Here is a 16575-nt window from a genome sequence, read left to right on the forward strand (position 1 = left end):
GGCTCGGGACTCCAGGGGCCTTCCAAGCGGATCCCTGCCACTGTCATCCAATAGCTCCAGCATGTTTGCAGTGGGAATTGGGTTGGGGCTGCAGTGGGGGTGTCCTGTGGCTTGCGTGACCCCTCCATGCTTTCCGGCCCAGCACTGGGTTACTGCAGAGGCCTAAAGAGTCAGGAAGACACCAGTAAAAGTCTCCTTGTGGCCTGCCCCAGGGTTAGAGAACCAGACAAGCAGAAAGCAGCGGAGCCTCCTTTCCAGCCCCACTAGTAGCTCGGGATGTTCCCAATATGGTGCTAGCCACTGCGGGCAGGGGCAGGGAGACACCGGAGCTTGAAAGACCTGGTGGGGCTGGCTGAGAGCAATGCCCTTGGGGTCTAAATTCGGTGCAAGAAAAGAACCCATTTCCCCCCCCAGCCCGTCCCCACTATCTAATCCATCTCTCGATCCTTCCAGTCTGCACAGGCTGGCAGATGGGAACCAGTACGTTTTCAAGGAGGAAAATGAATCAGGCCTCAGGTTGAGTAACCTCTGGCGTCACGAGTAACTGGAGAGGGACATTTTGCCGTTGAATTCCCAATGTTAGCTGTGCGTCCCCTATGGCTTGCCTTGATGTGTACGAACCAAGGCACCCGGAGAAGCTCGAGGCCGTTTGAACCATCGGCTCTTGATGTGGTATCTGGTAGCAACCCCGAAGCTGCTGGGGTGAGGGGTGGAAGACATTCTTACCGGCAGGCCAGCGGAGACCTGGCTGCTTGTCTCCCACCCACCTTTCCCTGCACTGGCACTGGGGTCCAGCCTAGCCCCAACTGTAATTACGATGTATTTTTTTAATTGTAGATTTCTTTTCCTCCTTTTAAATATTCCTGACGTGGATCTGTACAGAGAACAAAGAGATCTATATTTTCAGTTGCAGCTTTTGTACATAGACAATTCCAAAGACTTCCCCGTTTTCTGTACTGACATGAGGATGAGATGAAGGTTGTGTGGCCCCCGCTGTGGGGAGCAGCACATCGCCCATTGCACAATTTATTTATGTATTTAAATGTATCCTGTTGAGTTTGTCGCCTTTCCCAGCAAACCTCACTGCTGCCCCGTGAGCGTCCAGCCCAGCCAGGGGTCTCGCTAAACCCCCCTCACCGACGTACTGCTGGTTCCATCTGCTTTTTGTTTAGCTGGACGGGCACGTGAGTCATGAGCTCTTCGAAGACAAGGGACGCATGGGCATTTGGAAAGGTTTAATATGTAGCACTTGTTGGCACCTTTTCTTTTTGTTCAGTAAGCGTTCCACCACCAAGTGTTAAAGCATGGCCATTTCCCTGTGGGAGGAGGGGCTGGTGCCTGAGTGGGAACTGAGGTGGCAGCGTGCGGCTTTCTACTTCCCACCTCCATGTATCCTGGCCGTAAGCAGTGTTTCAATGCAATAAAAGCTGCCCATCTCAACAGCTCAGCCCAGCATTCTCCAAGCAGGCTTCACCACACTGGTCGCTTCTCCTCTCTGCCTCTTTTGAAGCCCGGGTGATGCTCTTCCAGCTCTTCGTTCAAGAGCCATTCGCTGGAGAAGGCTGAGTGAATGCCCTTCCAGCTAGCTCCCGGAGTGCTGTTCTTACTGCCTAAAGATCTCCAAGCACCAGGCCCAAGCGTGGGTAAGCCCAGAGGGAGCTCTCCGCACCTGCTCTGTTTGCAGTTCTCGGGTCGGAGAAGCACTAGGGCCAGGATCTGCTGTTGGGAAGAGGCGGGGGCTCTGAAAGCACCTTTCCTCCCTCTGCGTTTGATCTCCCCAGTACCGATCCGGAGAGGGGCTAGGACCAGACCTGCTACCCCGTATACATTTCAGTAGGAACATAACTGTTTTCTCTTTTTAAGTCCCAAGGCCTGGTGGGAAGGGGACCAGCCCCAGCTATTCTCTCTTAACATCCATCCCTAACCATCTCTCTTCTGTGTTGTCCTCCACTGCCAACAGCTGAGAGTCTGTCAGCAGGCCCCAAGATAAGCAGCTGACAGAGCGTCCCAGCTCCCTTGGCAAACACAGCAGCTCCGCTCTCCTCTCTTGGGCAGACAGGTACTTTCAGTGTTACCTGGAGGTGGGGTCTGTCGATACAGGCCTGGGCATGTGAAGGCTACGGGTTGCAGTGGCTGTTTTAAAGTTTTGTACATATGATAAGCTGTTTCGGGGGCAAGGGGGCGTCTTTTGATACTACTGTCCGAAATCCCTTCGTGGTTTGTTTTAGTTTTTTTTATAAACTCTCACAGGCGGGAAACATTTTCTCTATATGCACCGTTTGAAAAGAGACGGCTCTCTGTGGCTTATTTATTCTGTCCGTTTGATATCCAGCTGTTTATCTACTCGGAAGAGTCCTGTATATGCAAACTACCTTTTAAATAAAGTTCTGGGGTGGGGGGGGAAAAAGCCTCCCGTCCTTGTGTGCATCCCACTTGGAATTCAGCAAAGTTGATCACCTCCTAGCCAGGGAATGGGCAGGTGCTGCCCATTTTACAGATGGAAAAACTGAGGCACAAACACCCATGAGTGCAAGAAGGTTCTGAACCCCCAGCCTTGGACTTGGGGCACTGTCTCCTGGTTACACACCTTGCTGAAGGCAAGGTACCTGTGCAGGGGGGCTCAGAGGTGAAGGCGGCTACGTCACATCGTCACTGCCCCGAGGTAATCACCTGACTTTGGCAAAGTTCTTTCGTTCCTGTCAGAGCCGCGGTAAACCTCGGCTTGTCTGCTGGAGACCCCCTTCTTGCTGCCCCAGGACACAGACTCACTGGTGTAGGAGGCAGCATCTTTATTCTCTACGTTAGGGTGCAGCGGGGGCTTTGCCCTGCAGTCAGCAGTGGTCCTGCTGTGGCCCAGCCCGCAGGCTCCAGCAGGGCCCATGCTCCTCTCAAACCCCTTGCTGAGGCCGTGACTTCAGCCCTAGGAGGACGAGGACCTAGGGCTTTGCTACTTAGCTGTGGTGTCCAGCCATAGCTGCAGGGCGAACTTGGTGCCAGTGCTGACCCGCTCCACATCCTCGCCGTGGGCTGGCGCTGTGTTCAGCAGCGTGGCAGTTGGCAGCTCCGTGGCCTGCGCCTGGCCCCCACTCAGCTCCGTCACCCTGCAAGAGGGGCAGTGGCAGGGTGGCTTCCCCAGGCACTGGAAGCCAGCCCAGCTGCAGGGCTCGAGGAAGGCCTCCAGGCTCCATGGCCCAGAGTTCAGCTCCAGCCCTGCTCTCCCCAGGGCTCTTGCCCAGCATCTCCTCCCTGCAGGCTGGAAGGGGGTTGCTTTCAGGCCTGGCCTGGCCCTGAGCTTCTTGCTGCCTCTACACAGGATCATATCTGGGCCAACCTCTTCAGGAGATCCTGCACAAGGGGCACCTGCCTCCTCCCCAGAGCTGGCTGGATCTTGGGCAGGAGGTCAGACAAAGTCTGTCCCTCCCCTCAGTGGGGATGGGCAAGACCCCTGCTTACCTGACAGTAGCTGGGAGGTGGCTGGGCACCTGCCCCAAGCTCTCTGCCACATCCCCAGCTGCCACGATGGACTCCAGGACTGGGGGCTCCAGCCAGGCATAGGCGCTTACCTCGCTCTCATCAGGCTGCATCCTTGCCTGCAGGCCGTGGACAGGGCTGGGCTAAGACAGTTGCCAGCTTTGCGGCAGGGAGACCAGCCCCCTCCCCTCCCCACAGGCACTGGGGCTTCCTCAGGGATCAGCACTATTGGATCCGGGCTGTGCGTGGTGGAGTTGGATCCCTGGGGGAGCTCAGACTCACCTCCAGCTGCTGATGGGTCTCCTTGGCCAGCAGCAGCAAGTAGGCTACGATGTGGTGGCGGCAAGGCAGCCCCCGGCTCAGCCGAGGCGGGAACACGGACTGCGGGGATGGAGTGTGGGAGCGGGAGGCAGCCGGGACCTGCACAGGGCTGCTGCCTGTGGCTCGGCTCGGCTCAGCCAGGGAGAGGCAGGCCCCCCACGGTGTGCCTGGTGCTGGCTGAGACAGCCCCGGTTTGTAGGTCCCTTTTGAGCCCGACACCCACCACCCCTGCTCCAGTGTTACCTCCCACAGGCCCAGCATCCTCCAGGACACTGCACCCGGCTCCAGCCGCAAGCCTGTCTCCTCCTGCAGCTCGCGTAGTCCCACTTCCAGCAGCTGCACCCGAGACCACAAACAGGCAAAGATCATGGTCTGAGATAGTCCCACCAGAGCCTGGATGCAGGAGGTCCCTATGGCACCTTGGACCCCCAGGCACAGAATGGAGCCACCCTGCAGGATACGCTGGCGCAGGGGGGGAAACCGAGGCAGGGCAGGGACTTCTCCATGGCCAAGTACACATGTGGCAGCATCAGGCTTGGGATGGGTTGAGACCCCTCCTGTTCACCTCCCCAGTGTCCCCCCTCACCTGTTCGTCTGGCTCCACGTGCCCACCTGTGAGGAGAGGGAGATGTCAGGTGAATGGGAGAGCAGTGTGCACAGACAGCTTGGTCCAGTGCCCTGGAGCTGCGTCAAGCTGCTGGTTCAGGTTTATCTTGGCAAAATGGACATGGCCCCTAGGGAGGAAAGGGGCCAATGGAGACCCCCCAAGACGTGACATGTCCAATGGGTAAGGTCAGTGGCGGAGCCAAGGGCAGAACCCAGGAGACTTGCTGTGCGGCTGCTACGGGCTGGTCCCTTGCCCCCACTTGGGGCAGAAACCAGAAGTCTGACCTCTTGGCTGCTGCCTACCCAGGTTCCTTTCTGGGAGCTTAACTAGGCCCTGCTCATTAATGTGCAGTAATTAAGCATCATTCCATTAAGCTAACAAAGGCTGAACTGCTCCATCCTGCTTCTATCCTCCAAGACTCCCCATCTTCCCCTGAGATCGTGTGCCTCCCCCACCTTCTCTCACCTGGCGGGACCCAGATGTTGGGGAAGATGCTGAGGCCAGGCGCCCTCCGTGTCAGCAGGACCCGCCTGTCGCTAGTCTGCAGCAGCACGGCTACCCCCACATCCACACCACGGCCCCGCAGCTCAGCGGGCAGCGTGGCCGTCTGTGGCTCGGCCAGGAGCTTCATGGGGCAGAAGGGTGGGCGCTGCCGGGGCAACAGCCAAGGTGCGTGGTCAGGGCCTGGGATTGGGCCCACGGTGCCCCTCATTCCCATCCCCACCCCTGGACTTCCTGCCCTTCTGGCAGCTCAGAATGCAGCTGCCTCTGGGGTGGAGGTTGATGGTGGCTAGGAGGGCTTGGCGTAGGGGCTGCCCTTGGTTACCCCCAGCTTGGAGCCTTTCTGCCCTCCAGGGCCGTTGGGGGACCTCGGCATGGATGTGCAGCGCCTTGTGCCTGGGGATGTCCGAGGGCTGTGGCAAGGCCAAGCTCCCAGCCCCTCTTGGAGGCGGTGGGGGAACAGGTCATCACGCCAGTGTGGAAGCTGAGGCTGAGCGGGAAATGCAACCCTGGCATCCTGGCAGCCAGGCTCTGGCTCCTTGTAGGGTGTTGGGGAGAAGCCAGGCATCCTAGTTCCCAGCCCCATGCCAGTCTTGGCCTGCACTGACCTGCAGGAGGACGCTGGTGGAGCCCGGGAAGCTGTGGTCAGCGAGGACGAGGCGGCCGCAGTCCAGCCCGGCACTGACCAGGGCCGTGTCTTCGTGCGGGGCACAAAAGTGCCCAGTGACGCTCTGCAGGGTGAAGGGCAACATGAGGGCACGGGGCAAGGCTCTGCCTTCCCTGCCCAGAGCCGGGTGGTGGAGCCTGGTGCCACAGGGTCCCGCGAGGGTGGCCAGGTGGGGGCACAGGGTGGGCAGAGCCAGGTGGGCGAACCATTGCAGCAGGGGGCCTTCCCCCCTGCTTTTCCTCCTTCCCTCACCCCCACCCCCTCCCATGTAAACATACCCACAGGTCCCACACGTGCACACATACATGTACACGTGTGTGCACATGGGCTCCCCTACATCATGCATACATACATGTGCTCACATACAACCCCAACATTTGCACATCTACGTGTACACCCCCCATGCACACAGCCCCCCCCATGCACGCGCGCACACACGTTTCCTCCATGCATGCGTACACACGCCCCCCCTGCAGCCCTTTGCCCCCCACCTGTAGGAAGGCGGCCCGTTGGGGCCGGGCACCACCCCGGGACAGATGCACCAGGACCCGCGCAGCGCCCTCCATGCCTGGACCGGGAGGTGGGGGCCAGGCCTGGGAGGCCTTGGGCGGAGCTGGCAGAGCGCAGCACAGAGCAGTGCCCCTGCTGGCAGCCGGGCCCGACTGCAGTCAACCCCCCCCCACCCTGCCCAAGGCTGGCAGATGAGATCCCTTGGGCCAGGCCCAGGCCCAGGCCCAGCCTCAGTCTGCCCTGGGACAGGTGCTGGAGCCTGCGCTGCCCGGGTCCTGCTAGCACCAGGCAGGGGGGTTCATAGAGTTGGAAGGGACTGCAGGAGGTACATCCCAGCCAGGCCCATTTCACCTCCCCTCCCACCCCGGCCCACGGCTGCGGCGCCCCCATAACCACCTGGGCGATGCAGGGGGCAGGGGTTTTATTGTCCATAGAACAAACACCAGGCCAAGCAAAATGGAGCCATAAAAGCCTGCCAGCCTGATGGGAGGCTGGGGGAGCTGAGGCTGGGGCAGGAGGGCAGCAGTTGGCTCAAGGCTTCTTCGCAGCCGCAACCACGGTGCTGTCCACATAGGATGCCAGCAGGAAGATGGTCTCGTCTACTTGGTTCTCGCTGGCGTCAATCCTGGGAGGGGAAGAGGAGGAGGTTGTGACTCCAGGATGAGGGGCACAGAGGGGCTGGCAGCCCTGAAATGGACCCAGGAGTCCTGACTGCCCCCTGCTCTGCTCCTGGTCAGTCAGAAGCCTTGGGACCCCCCACCCCAGTGCTCACTTGTTGACTGTGTGTTTCAGGCTCTCCAGCTGCTGCCGCTCGGGGGCTGTGATCATCTCCTCGATCTCCTGCAGCTGCACCTCCTCAGCGCCTGTGGCCTGCATGGAGGCCAGGATAGCCTCCACCCGCTGGGACTTCTCCAGCAGGCGCCTGGGGGGAGCAGCGAAGGCGGTGAGCACTGAGTGACAGCCAGATGTGTGGAGCAGACAGATGTTGCACTTAGACCCCCAAGGCTCCCTCTCTTCTCCCGTCATAATACCCAACCCCCTTTTCAGCCTGTTAGCCCTGGCTTCCCTCATCCTATCACCCCACAGGCAGGGGCTATGCTGTGGTCATTGGTCTTGCTTAAGCTTCCCAGGGGTTGCAGCAGGAGCCCTGTGCCCCCAGCCCTGGAGCTCCAGGCACTCACTTGTTCTCTCTGGTCTCGTACTGGCGCCTCTCGATCAGGTTGGCCACACTCTGGGCAAAAGAAAGGGAAAGCAGGGTTGGGAGGGGACACGAGAGGTAGGGCCTGTCACCCAGCTAGGCACTGCCAGCTTTGAGCTGGGGTAACACATGAAGGATGGTGTGGTCTGCTCACGCTTGACAAAGATGGGAGAGCTTGGGCCCCTTGAAGCCAGGGTGTGGGCAGGAAGAGGAGCAGGAGGGGCCTGGCTTGTCTGCCCCGCACAGAGCAGCACAGCAGCCATGAGAGCTCCCTCCCAAGAGCAGGGTGCATGGGGCTGCCTTTGAGGCCAGGTAGGAACCCAGCTGTGTCTGAGCCACTTGGCGCCGCTGGAGAGCTCCTGGTGCTTGTATCTAAGGGCATTAGTCTGCTCCTCAAATATGAGCCTTTGCTGTTCTAGTCCCCCGTCAATCACTAAATCGGAGCAGGATGAAGCTATTAGGATCCCAACTGCTGTGGGAGACAAAGGGACATGAGGGACGCAGACGCTTCTGCAGTACAGCAGCTCCCTCCCAAGAGCAGGGTGCATGGGGCTGCCTTTGAGGCCAGGTAGGAACCCAGCTGTGTCTGAGCCACTTGGCGCCGCTGGAGAGCTCCTGGTGCTTGTATCTAAGGGCATTAGTCTGCTCCTCAAATATGAGCCTTTGCTGTTCTAGTCCCCCGTCAATCACTAAATCGGAGCAGGATGAAGCTATTAGGATCCCAACTGCTGTGGGAGACAAAGGGACATGAGGGACGCAGACGCTTCTGCAGTACAGCAGGTAACCTCAAGCAGGGAGTGGGTAAGAGCCCACAGTACCTTGTAGCAGCGGTGCAGCAGCATCCGGGTGGAGGCCAGGACATTCACTGTGTAGAGGTAGAAGGTGCGGGAAGGAGCATGATCTGGAGTCTTGGGGATTTCCTATCAGAAGGGAACAGCAGTTGCTGACAGCAAGTCCCCTTGGAGGGGGGTTGTCTGTGCCCCCTAGGCTGGTTCAATGGTCCCAGCTGTTTGCACAGTGGCTGGAGGTCTGGATCCCCTCACCCTTACCCCAGTCCCTCACTGCAAGCCCTCAAGCAATCGCTCCCCACACCTTGCAGCTCAGTTTTGCCAGCTCTAGGAGTCAGGGCGTGCGAGCCACCTGCCTTGGGGTGGCAGCAAGGGGTGTTGGGTTCGGGAGAAAAAGCAGGGCTGGGCCTGGTGGCTGGGAAAGGAGCCATCCCGAGATCTCCTCGTGTTCTCCAGAAGGTGCCTGGGAGGCAGGGGACCCACTGGATCCATTTCACAGGCATGGAGAAACTGAGGAAGACAGACTATGGATCCCAATCTCTAAACTGGTCATTCTACTACGGATCTTGAGACGGAAGGGTGGAGTCTGTGAATCCTACTCCAGCTGCCAGCGCACCCTCCCACAGCATGGATCAGGACGGAACCAGCCCTCCTGACTTCCAGTCCAGTCACCTGCAAGGACACAAAGTTCTCTGACAACATCTTGTACAGCATGTCCTTGGCCTCCTTGGCTGGGATCATGGCAAAGTCTTCCACCTGCTTCTGCTCCAGATGCTTCTTCCGCAGCAGAAGCCGGAAGATCCTGGCACAGCGCGAACCAAATCTGTAATGGAACAGACACCTGAGCAGACATATGAGTGAGGAGCCTAGAGGAGGTAAAAAGGTTCCTAGACAAAAGCTGCAGAGCAGAAAAAGGGCCCTTGTGCATCTGGGAGACAGAACTACCAGCAGATCAGACTGGGGCCATTAAGAGTCCTAGGTCTCTGGTGAACAAGGAACCGCTATGTTTTCAGCTAGCAGGATTCAGGTCCCCAGTTCATGAAGAATGTAGCCAGACAACCAGTAGAGGCAGAGACTGAGCATCTCATCACAGCTAATGCTGCCTTCTGGACTTCCTGAATGGTACTCCTGAATACATAAGGAGGAGCGAATGATTTCAGTCTCTGACGACTTCATTCGGAGCTTGATTCAGGTTAACAATGGCCATTCAAACCAAGGATGGAGACCAGAGGAGATACAAGTATATCCATGCCTCAATGGCAGGCTAAGGGAATTAGCAAGGTATGTCCAAACCATCCCGTTACCTCTCCTGAACTATGGATTCCAATGTGGCGGTTGCCAGACTCGCCAGGGCCTTGTGAAGATCTGCATGGAGTATGTCAAGGAAGAACACATATCACTGGGGACCACACCATACCAAGCCCCCAGATCACCAACCTTTGATAGCCAACTGGATGGATAAAGGATACTGACGACATACATGCCCCCGCCGCTGTCACCGGATTTCCCAATAAACTCCAGCTACAAAAGAAGACAGGAGAAAAAAAGATTAAACGTCTAAAAAGCTCGTTAGAATTTCAACTGAAAGAAAAAGTCACTTGGGGCAGGACGAAGGTTTTATTAAAAACAAAATTGCCAGTCCCGTGCATTAGAGAATTCTTCTGTTCAGTGCGTGGTTCTTCTATTCATTGCACTGTTCTCACTGAGTGAGGTGCAGAAACCAGGGTGGGATCCCACGCACTGAAGCAGGCAAGTAACTTCACTGTGCCAATTAGTCCAGTTGACTTCAATAATGCCCTCTCCTGTGGACAGGGTGGCCTGATGGGGCTGAAGGCAGGATTTGTGTCCAAAAACTAATGTAAAAAACCCATATTTGGGGTCAGGAAGGAACTTTCCCCCATGGTCAGACTGATGTGGACTGTGGGGGTTTTGCCTTCCTCTGTAGTGGGGGACGTGACCCTCTGCCTTGGATCTCTCAAGCATACTTTAACAACCTTTACAGCAGCAGGACATTGGCTACTGTGGTCCCCCTGCTTTACCTGCAGCAGGTTCAGGTGGTGTCCTTGTCTGTGTCACAGTTAACTGTGTAGTTTTACAAGTAGATTGAATAATGGATTGGTAGAGGATGATCTGGATAGGCATGACTCTGCCTCAGGCAGGGGTTGGACTCAGACAAGCTCCAGAGGTGCCTGCCAGCCCTGTTTTTCTGTGATTCCATGAAATAATAATGGCAGCGCGTTCCTTACCGGGTCATCTGCCAGCAGCGTGAGATACTGATCCAAAACCTGCTTCCCAATGTTGTATCCCGCTGGAAGCGATCTGAAGATCTGCAGAACAAGAGAGCGCCCAGAACACCTGCACCATTAGCCTTCAGGATATTAGGAGTTAGCGGTGTCTCACTGGGCTCCCAGATCAAATGTTAGTGCCCTGAGCTTGGGACACTGTTCCCAGCAACCTCTGTCCCCATTTTACTGAAGGAAAGGCTGTGTGACCCAGGGCAGTGAGCTGGTAGCAGACCCAGGAGTCCTGACCCCAACACTTCTTTCTTAACAGCTAGGCAAAGGTCCATGGTGCGAGGCAACTGGGAAGACAGGGGCCCCAGATGTATGTGTCTGCATCCCAAGGACTATGCCAGACACTCACCTCGTTGGAAGACAGCGGCTGCGTATAGGCTGCGTTGGAGGATGTGGTGACTTCGCTCATCCTTAGCATCGTCCGCACTATTTCGCTGCTGGTCTGTGGGAGGGTGATGGGCTTTACTATTGATCGGACTGCACAAAGGGAAATGCAGCAACTACTTTCCTCCCCCAGAGCCACAAGGCTCCAAATCCAGTTGCCTCTTGCCCCCCAGCTCCCCCCGACCTTTCCTGGCACGGGACCACACTTCCAGCATTGGCCTGCTCTCTTCCAGCTGTATCTCCATGGGGCTTCTGATCTTGAGTCGTAACTGAGGGAATTGTGCCCTAGCAAAGGTTTGCATGCTTGAGCCTCCTGCTGCCTGGCCAAGTCTCAAGACACCTTCATCCCACCCAGCCAGTGAAATCAGTTGAGTGTAGAAGTGAAAGGCAGGTGATAAGAGCAGATGGGCTCAGGGAGAGCAGGACTGCAGTATTTGAGAAGCTCCCCACCAAATTCCTGCTACTTATGAACTGGATCAGGGCCCTTCATGTTTCTATCTGCAGCCACAGCCAAGGCCTGATGTTGAAGCAGGTGAAATTCCTTCCTGACCCTCGCAGTGATCAGCTGAGGCCCTGAAGCATGACAGCTGATGTCTCTGAAGCCTAACTACCAAAAGGTGGTAAGAGACACACCACACGCTGCTGCTGCCGCCGCCGCACTGTGCCGCACCCCCCCCCACCGAGGCGATAAGCCTGCTGGGGAAGGAGCCTGTTGCTTCCCCCTACCTGGTCCATGCGGTTGGCCACGGCGCTGACGATTGCTTGGTCTCGGAAGTGCTGGTGGAACCGGTCACGGTTGACTTGCCAGTAGATGCCGTCATCGGGTGGGGGCTAAGGGGAGAAGGAAGTGGGGTGGGGGGGGACACTGCTCAGTGGGTTGGGCTTAGGTCTCTGGGGGGCTGGTGCTGATGGGTGCTGAGTGCCTTAGCAGAGGCAGGGAGGTGAGCTTCTGGGTGCCAGGTAGTGCCAAACAGGTCCACAGGCAACAGCCTCAACACAAGAGGCTGACATGCTGCCAGCAGGCAAGGCTGGATGTTCCCAGGTCTTCCCCAAGGTGGTCACTGGCTAGGAGGTCAAACTGTGAATAAAAGGCTCTTCAGTCCCAGGGGATTAGCAGTTACCTCTTGGCTCTCGAGATCCTGCTTCTGTTTCTTCGCCTTGTGTTCACCGTTATCATCATCGTCACACGATCGCCTCCTCTTCCCCTTCCCTGTAGGCCAAAGACAGAGGTTCCCCTCTGACTCCATCACGCTGAACGTGGATTCATGTCCAAACTCTCATCATGCCTCCTGCTCCCACCATGACCCCGATCAGGGTGGCTCAGCCCATTCCTCACCTATGAGGTTCAGCCTGGGGACGCTGTACATGTCCTTCTCGTCAATGACCAGCGTGGGCGCAGGAGGTGCTGCCGAATCTGATGGCCCAGAAGCATCGGGGACCCCTGGGCATCTCTGGACAAAGTGGGTGTCTGCCAGGCGGACAAAGGTGCTGGAGACTTCAGTGTAGTCCATGGTTTTCCCATCTGGACAAGAGGATCCCAAGGAGAAGGTGAATGTTCGTGATCCTGACTGCCCAGCTGCTAGCACTGTGCCAGCTGAGTTACAACCCCATGCCCTGCCCTTGCTCCTACCAGCCTCAGAGGCCATGGGCTGGGTTTTCAGAGGCGGATGGTGGTTTTGTAAGCCTCTGGTTTTTTAGGGGGTTACTTGAGGTGACCTGATTTTTCAGGGATGCTGAACAGGCTTGTGTCATACACTGGGCACCTGAAGTTTCAAGGTCATGTTTAGAAGTGTTTAGTCTCCTCCAGCTCAGATACCCCACTCCTGGCAGATTAGACACTGATGAGGCCAGCTACTTGGACATGTATCTATCAGAGAAACTGGCGCAGAGGTGAGGGAAAATCCAAGCACAACCATAGTGGATTTCCCATCTCAGCCCACAGCTGAGAAACTCATCTTTAAGACACAAGCTAGGCAGGAAATGCTCCTCCTTCCCCTCAGAACTCATATGGGCAAACTGAGACCTGGAGAAGATCTTGATCAAGTCCTTTTTGACTTGATCAAGTCCTCCAGCAAGTCTGCGGCAGAGAAGAAGCCAACTCAGCAGCCTTGAACCTGGTTTCCTGACACAGGGACAAGTTCACATTGGCACCTGTTATACCATCATGTCTGGTGGGAGCACATGCCTGCAAACCAGCTCTGTCCCTGGCATGAGCACTGACTTGCTGTTTATCTTTTGCTGCTCCCCCATCCCTGGAGCTGGCAGCCCAAGCTCTCTCCTGGGGGATCACTGGTGCACTGGTTTTCTACACAGCCCTTCCAAGACACAAAACCCACTGATGCCACCCAGCAGGTGTCCATCCATCACTTCTCTATGGTCTGGATTCAACACCCCCCACCCTGGTGCTGAATCCTTTTATTCCCCTGAGCTTGATCCAGTCCCACCAGTGGCGAGATATATCCAGGGAGCACCAGCCAGATGAGGTGCCCCGCCCCATCCCGTCTCTCAGCCATGCCAACACCCCCATCACTCACCCTCCATGGTCTCTGTCAGCCTGTCAGCCACCTTCGTGACCACGGCGCTCATGGGCATCTTGCCATTGAGAAGCAGCTCCTCCACAATGAGCTCACCCGTGTCGCCGTACAGGGTCTTGGCTGTGTAGATGTAGCGCGGGTAGCGCAGAATGCACAGCACCCGGCTGCACTGGACGCTGTACTCCACAAAGCCACGCTTCTGTATCTGGTAGGTGCCCAGGTTGTGCTGGATGAGGACGCACAAGGCTTTCTTCACCTGTGGGAGCCGGAGAGGGACAAGTCACGGACTTGGGAACGCACAGCACCATCAATGGACTAAGAAGAGGAGGGGTGTGTGAGGGGGGGAGGGGTTAGGGTTGGGGGGGGCTGGCTGGCAACTCGAACGATGCAGTATCTGTCCTGTGTTCATGAGCTCTTATCAGCTTGGGATAAAGCTATTAAGCTTTCACCATGGAAGTGAATTCACCCGATGCTGCGAATTCCCAGGGCATCTCAGGCTACCAGAGCTGAGGCAACGTGTGAGGTCCGGGGCAGGGCGCTGCGTTCTGATTCACCGTTAACTGTTAAACAGCTCGGTCTTTCACACCCTTAATCTCCATCCCCTGCTCCAGCTTCGCTCCTTCCTTTCCCAGCTAGATCTCAACGGCACCCCCCCCCTCGCCCGGCGGCAGGGAGGTAACGTCTGGGATCCGCTCGTTAACACCGATGGCAAAGACACCCCTGGACCGCAGCAGGAGCCTGATGAAACCATCTATCCCGATTAAAAAAAAAAATTTGCTTTCAAGTCAGCACCTCCTTTACGCCAATTTGTGTCTCGCACGTAGATTTTAGAAGCGGGGAAACCTTCCAGAGACGGGAACTGACGAGCTGTACGGAGATCGCCCGAGCACGGCCGGCTCCCCCGAGCGCGCGGACGCCGACTCGCCGGCTGGCGCAGCCCGGGACGTACCTGGTCCAGGGAGGTGCCGGTGTCGCTGACGATCACTCGCAGAGGCTGCCCGCCGGTCCGCACGAGGTACGTGCCTATCTTCTCCACGATCTCTCCAAAATGTTCTTGCAGCAGGAGAGAACAGAGCTTAATTTCCGCCTGTGTCATCCCGCTGGCAAACCGCACACCTGCGTCGAGTCGGGTCCGAACGTCCGCGGTTTCGTCACGAGGGATGCGACGGGTCGGCGCTGCTGGGCGGACGCGGAGATGCAGGTTTCTCCTGCGATGTCGAGTCCGGACTCGAAGCGGCTCACGCTTTGTGCCAGAAATGGATTTGATGGGTTCACATCTGCAGCTGTATCAAACAGCCCCTCCCCCCAGCCCCCCTCCCACTCCCACAGAGGAAACTGAGGCTGGAGACGAGGAGATGAGGCCCAAGGGGGAGGGGGGGGGGTGTCCCGACGCCTGGGTTGCGTCTCACCTGGTGGAGGGGAGGGGAGAGGGTCGATTTTTTTTAGGCCCTGACAGCAACCATAGCAACCCCGTGGCTTTCAGCTTCCAGCTCAACAAGGATCACTTCCGTTCGCTTCTTTGGTGTGGCCGCTCTAGCTACCTCTCGTTGGTGGCGCTGGAGGACCCCAGGGGGCGCTCTCTCCCGCTCCCGTTGCGTCTAACGTCGCCCAGCGCATTGAGGGCTCTCGGGTGGCGCTCTGGCTTTCCCCTCGTCTCTGTGGCTGCTGGGAGGACTGGAACGCGGAAGTAGCGAGGAGCCGCTCTACCCTCCCGCCTCGCTGCTCAAGCGGAAGGCTCAGTTTTCCCGCAGCGGAGCAGAAGAGAGTGAGGCGTAAGCCTAGCTGCGGGCTAGAGCGGCCCCGCCGCCGTTCTATCCGGGCCGTCCGTAGTCTCGCTGCTCCTCCCGGAGGACTGACGGCAGGCAGGGAGCCGGGGGAGGGGGAGAGAAGATGGCGGAGGCCTCGGCAGCGGCGGCGGCCGCCGTGTCCCAGCATCGCTTCTTCTGCCACAGCTGCAAGGGGGAGGTCAACCCCAAGCTGCCGGTAAGAGGGACGCAGGCTTCCGGGTTGGGGGGGCTGCACCCCGCCCCCCCCCGCTGTAAGGGGCGGGGGGAGGGTCAAACCTCAGCGTCCCCCTCCGGGGGGAGGGGCGACCCCCTCAGGGGACGAGCCGGAGCCCCCTCATTGGGGGAGGGGCAAATACAGAAGCCCCCAGTGGGGGAGGGGCTGTTGTCCTTCCTCCCGAGTTGGGGCTTCACCCCACTTGCCCCCCCCTCGATTTGGGGCTAGGGAGCTGATCCCTTCCCCCAGTGGGTGGGAAGGTGACCCCAGCTACCCTCCCCAGTGTGGGGGTGAACCCCAGCATTGCTCCTGAGGGGGGTCTAACCCCCACAAGCACCTCCTGGAGGGGAAATTCCCCCTTGGGGGGAGGAGGGGCAGTACAGGGGCTCAGCCCCCCCCCCCCCCAGCCCCCTTGACAGTGGGGGAAAGCCCCACTCCTCAGAGGGGCCTGGCCGGTTGGGGGGAGACCTGGCAGGGGTGGGGGGAGCGGAGTCTCCCTGCCCCGGGGAGCGAGGGGGTTGCCTGGCAGGGCCCCAGCCCCGGCCGCCTCCTTGACATCGCCCCCAGTGCCGGGTGGGGGGGCTGCAGGCTCCGCTCTGCCACATGCCCAAGGTAGCAGGCAGGTTTGTTTGCGGTCGAGCGTCTCCGGGCATCCTTGTTTTGCTTGTCCTGTCACCCGAGGTGTCGTCGGGTGTGGGGGGGGCAGCCGAAGGAGCCTGAGCCAGATCAGGTGCCGCTTCTTCTGTGTCCTGTGGGGATGGTCCCCTCCCCTTCATGCCTCAGTTTCCCCAGGTCTGAAAGCGAGAGACCCCTTGCCTCATTGCTGAGCGGGAGCATGGCCAGGAGATCCTCGGCAGCTGGGGCAAGATCACAGCCCCCTGGATCTTGAGGTCCTGCCGTGCTCTCTGGCTCTGAGGAAGTTGAGGGTAGGGGGTGGCATGAGCTGGACAGATCCAGGGCGTCCCCCTGGCCCATGGAGGAGCAGAGCAGGTCCTGTGCTGCTGCTGGTCCTCTCCTTGCCAGGGATGGAGGTGGCAAGGTGCCTGATTTCACACAGTGTAGCAGTCCGGCATGACATGACTGCCCTGCCCCTGCCTGATGTATGCTCAGGTATCGGTGTTCCTGCAGCCCCGGCATGGCTCGTCCTTGTCCAGGAGAAGCCCAAGGTGCTATATCTCAACATCCCAGCCCGCTGTCCCTGCTGCTAAGAGCACAGCCTTCTGGCACGGTCTCTTCGCTCCCTGCTCCTGAATTCCCCCTCGTTTTGCCTCTGTTGCCAACTTGGATAGGCCCTCCACG

General features: G+C 58.2%; 3 protein-coding genes across 11 annotated transcripts in view; 1 reads left to right on the forward strand and 2 right to left on the reverse strand.

Moving 5' to 3' along the window:
• Positions 1-2278: 2278 nt before the first annotated feature.
• NUDT17 (nudix hydrolase 17) lies at positions 2279-6268 on the reverse strand. Of its 4 annotated transcripts, none has more exons than XM_006033490.3 (8): positions 6059-6268; positions 5509-5631; positions 4865-5048; positions 4379-4404; positions 4036-4128; positions 3754-3852; positions 3454-3590; positions 2279-3101 (listed from the first exon to the last, which is right to left on the reverse strand). In XM_006033490.3, exons 1-8 carry the CDS (start codon positions 6131-6133, stop codon positions 2948-2950), a joined length of 891 nt encoding a protein of 296 aa, XP_006033552.1. In that variant the 5' UTR covers positions 6134-6268; the 3' UTR covers positions 2279-2947. The 4 variants fall into 4 exon arrangements, with proteins under 4 accessions (XP_006033552.1, XP_025071061.1, XP_025071060.1 ...); XM_025215276.1 differs by having other exon boundaries at positions 4036-4185; XM_025215275.1 differs by having other exon boundaries at positions 3754-4128.
• Positions 6269-6467: 199 nt separating this feature from the next.
• Positions 6468-14931, reverse strand: POLR3C (RNA polymerase III subunit C). 3 transcript variants are annotated; one of them, XM_025215273.1, is made up of 15 exons: positions 14685-14931; positions 14225-14518; positions 13372-13531; positions 12078-12263; positions 11863-11951; positions 11468-11572; positions 10707-10799; positions 10310-10390; positions 9533-9584; positions 9368-9428; positions 8736-8886; positions 8094-8195; positions 7259-7308; positions 6850-6999; positions 6468-6702 (listed from the first exon to the last, which is right to left on the reverse strand). In XM_025215273.1, exons 2-15 carry the CDS (start codon positions 14369-14371, stop codon positions 6609-6611), a joined length of 1521 nt encoding a protein of 506 aa, XP_025071058.1. In that variant the 5' UTR covers positions 14372-14518; positions 14685-14931; the 3' UTR covers positions 6468-6608. The 3 variants fall into 3 exon arrangements, with proteins under 3 accessions (XP_025071058.1, XP_006033551.1, XP_025071057.1); XM_006033489.3 differs by having other exon boundaries at positions 13276-13531; XM_025215272.1 differs by having other exon boundaries at positions 13276-13531; positions 14225-14552.
• Positions 14932-15036: 105 nt separating this feature from the next.
• The window catches only part of RNF115 (ring finger protein 115), a 32099-nt gene continuing 30560 nt past the window's right edge, over positions 15037-16575 (forward strand). For 3 of the 4 annotated variants that reach the window (XM_025215277.1, XM_025215278.1, XM_006033491.3), the window contains exon 1: positions 15037-15258. In XM_025215277.1, the coding sequence (XP_025071062.1) occupies positions 15166-15258 (93 nt within the window). In that variant the 5' untranslated portion in view covers positions 15037-15165. The remainder of the gene's footprint in view (positions 15259-16575) is intronic. The other variant, XM_025215279.1, reaches the window with a different exon arrangement.

This window comes from Alligator sinensis, unplaced genomic scaffold, assembly GCF_000455745.1.
Source record: "Alligator sinensis unplaced genomic scaffold, ASM45574v1 scaffold735_1, whole genome shotgun sequence".
Lineage (NCBI taxonomy): Eukaryota > Metazoa > Chordata > Crocodylia > Alligatoridae > Alligator > Alligator sinensis.

Bases quoted from the DNA above. Each gene is read 5' to 3' on its own strand.
- NUDT17 (XM_025215274.1), bottom strand. From the start codon at position 6,133: ATGGAGGGCGCTGCGCGGGTCCTGGTGCATCTGTCCCGGGGTGGTGCC. The intron at 5,049-5,508 runs GTCAGTGCAGGC...TTGCCCCGGCAG, and splicing joins CCACCAGCGTCCTCCTGCAG to CGCCCACCCTTCTGCCCCAT. The intron at 4,186-4,378 runs GTGAGGGGGGAC...TCCTGCATCCAG, and splicing joins ACGTGGAGCCAGACGAACAG to GCTCTGGTGGGACTATCTCA.
- POLR3C (XM_006033489.3), bottom strand. From the start codon at position 14,371: ATGACACAGGCGGAAATTAAGCTCTGTTCTCTCCTGCTGCAAGAACAT. The intron at 10,391-10,706 runs GTGAGTGTCTGG...CTTGTTCTGCAG, and splicing joins AGCCGCTGTCTTCCAACGAG to ATCTTCAGATCGCTTCCAGC. The intron at 8,887-9,367 runs GTAACGGGATGG...GTTCCATTACAG, and splicing joins GAATCCATAGTTCAGGAGAG to ATTTGGTTCGCGCTGTGCCA.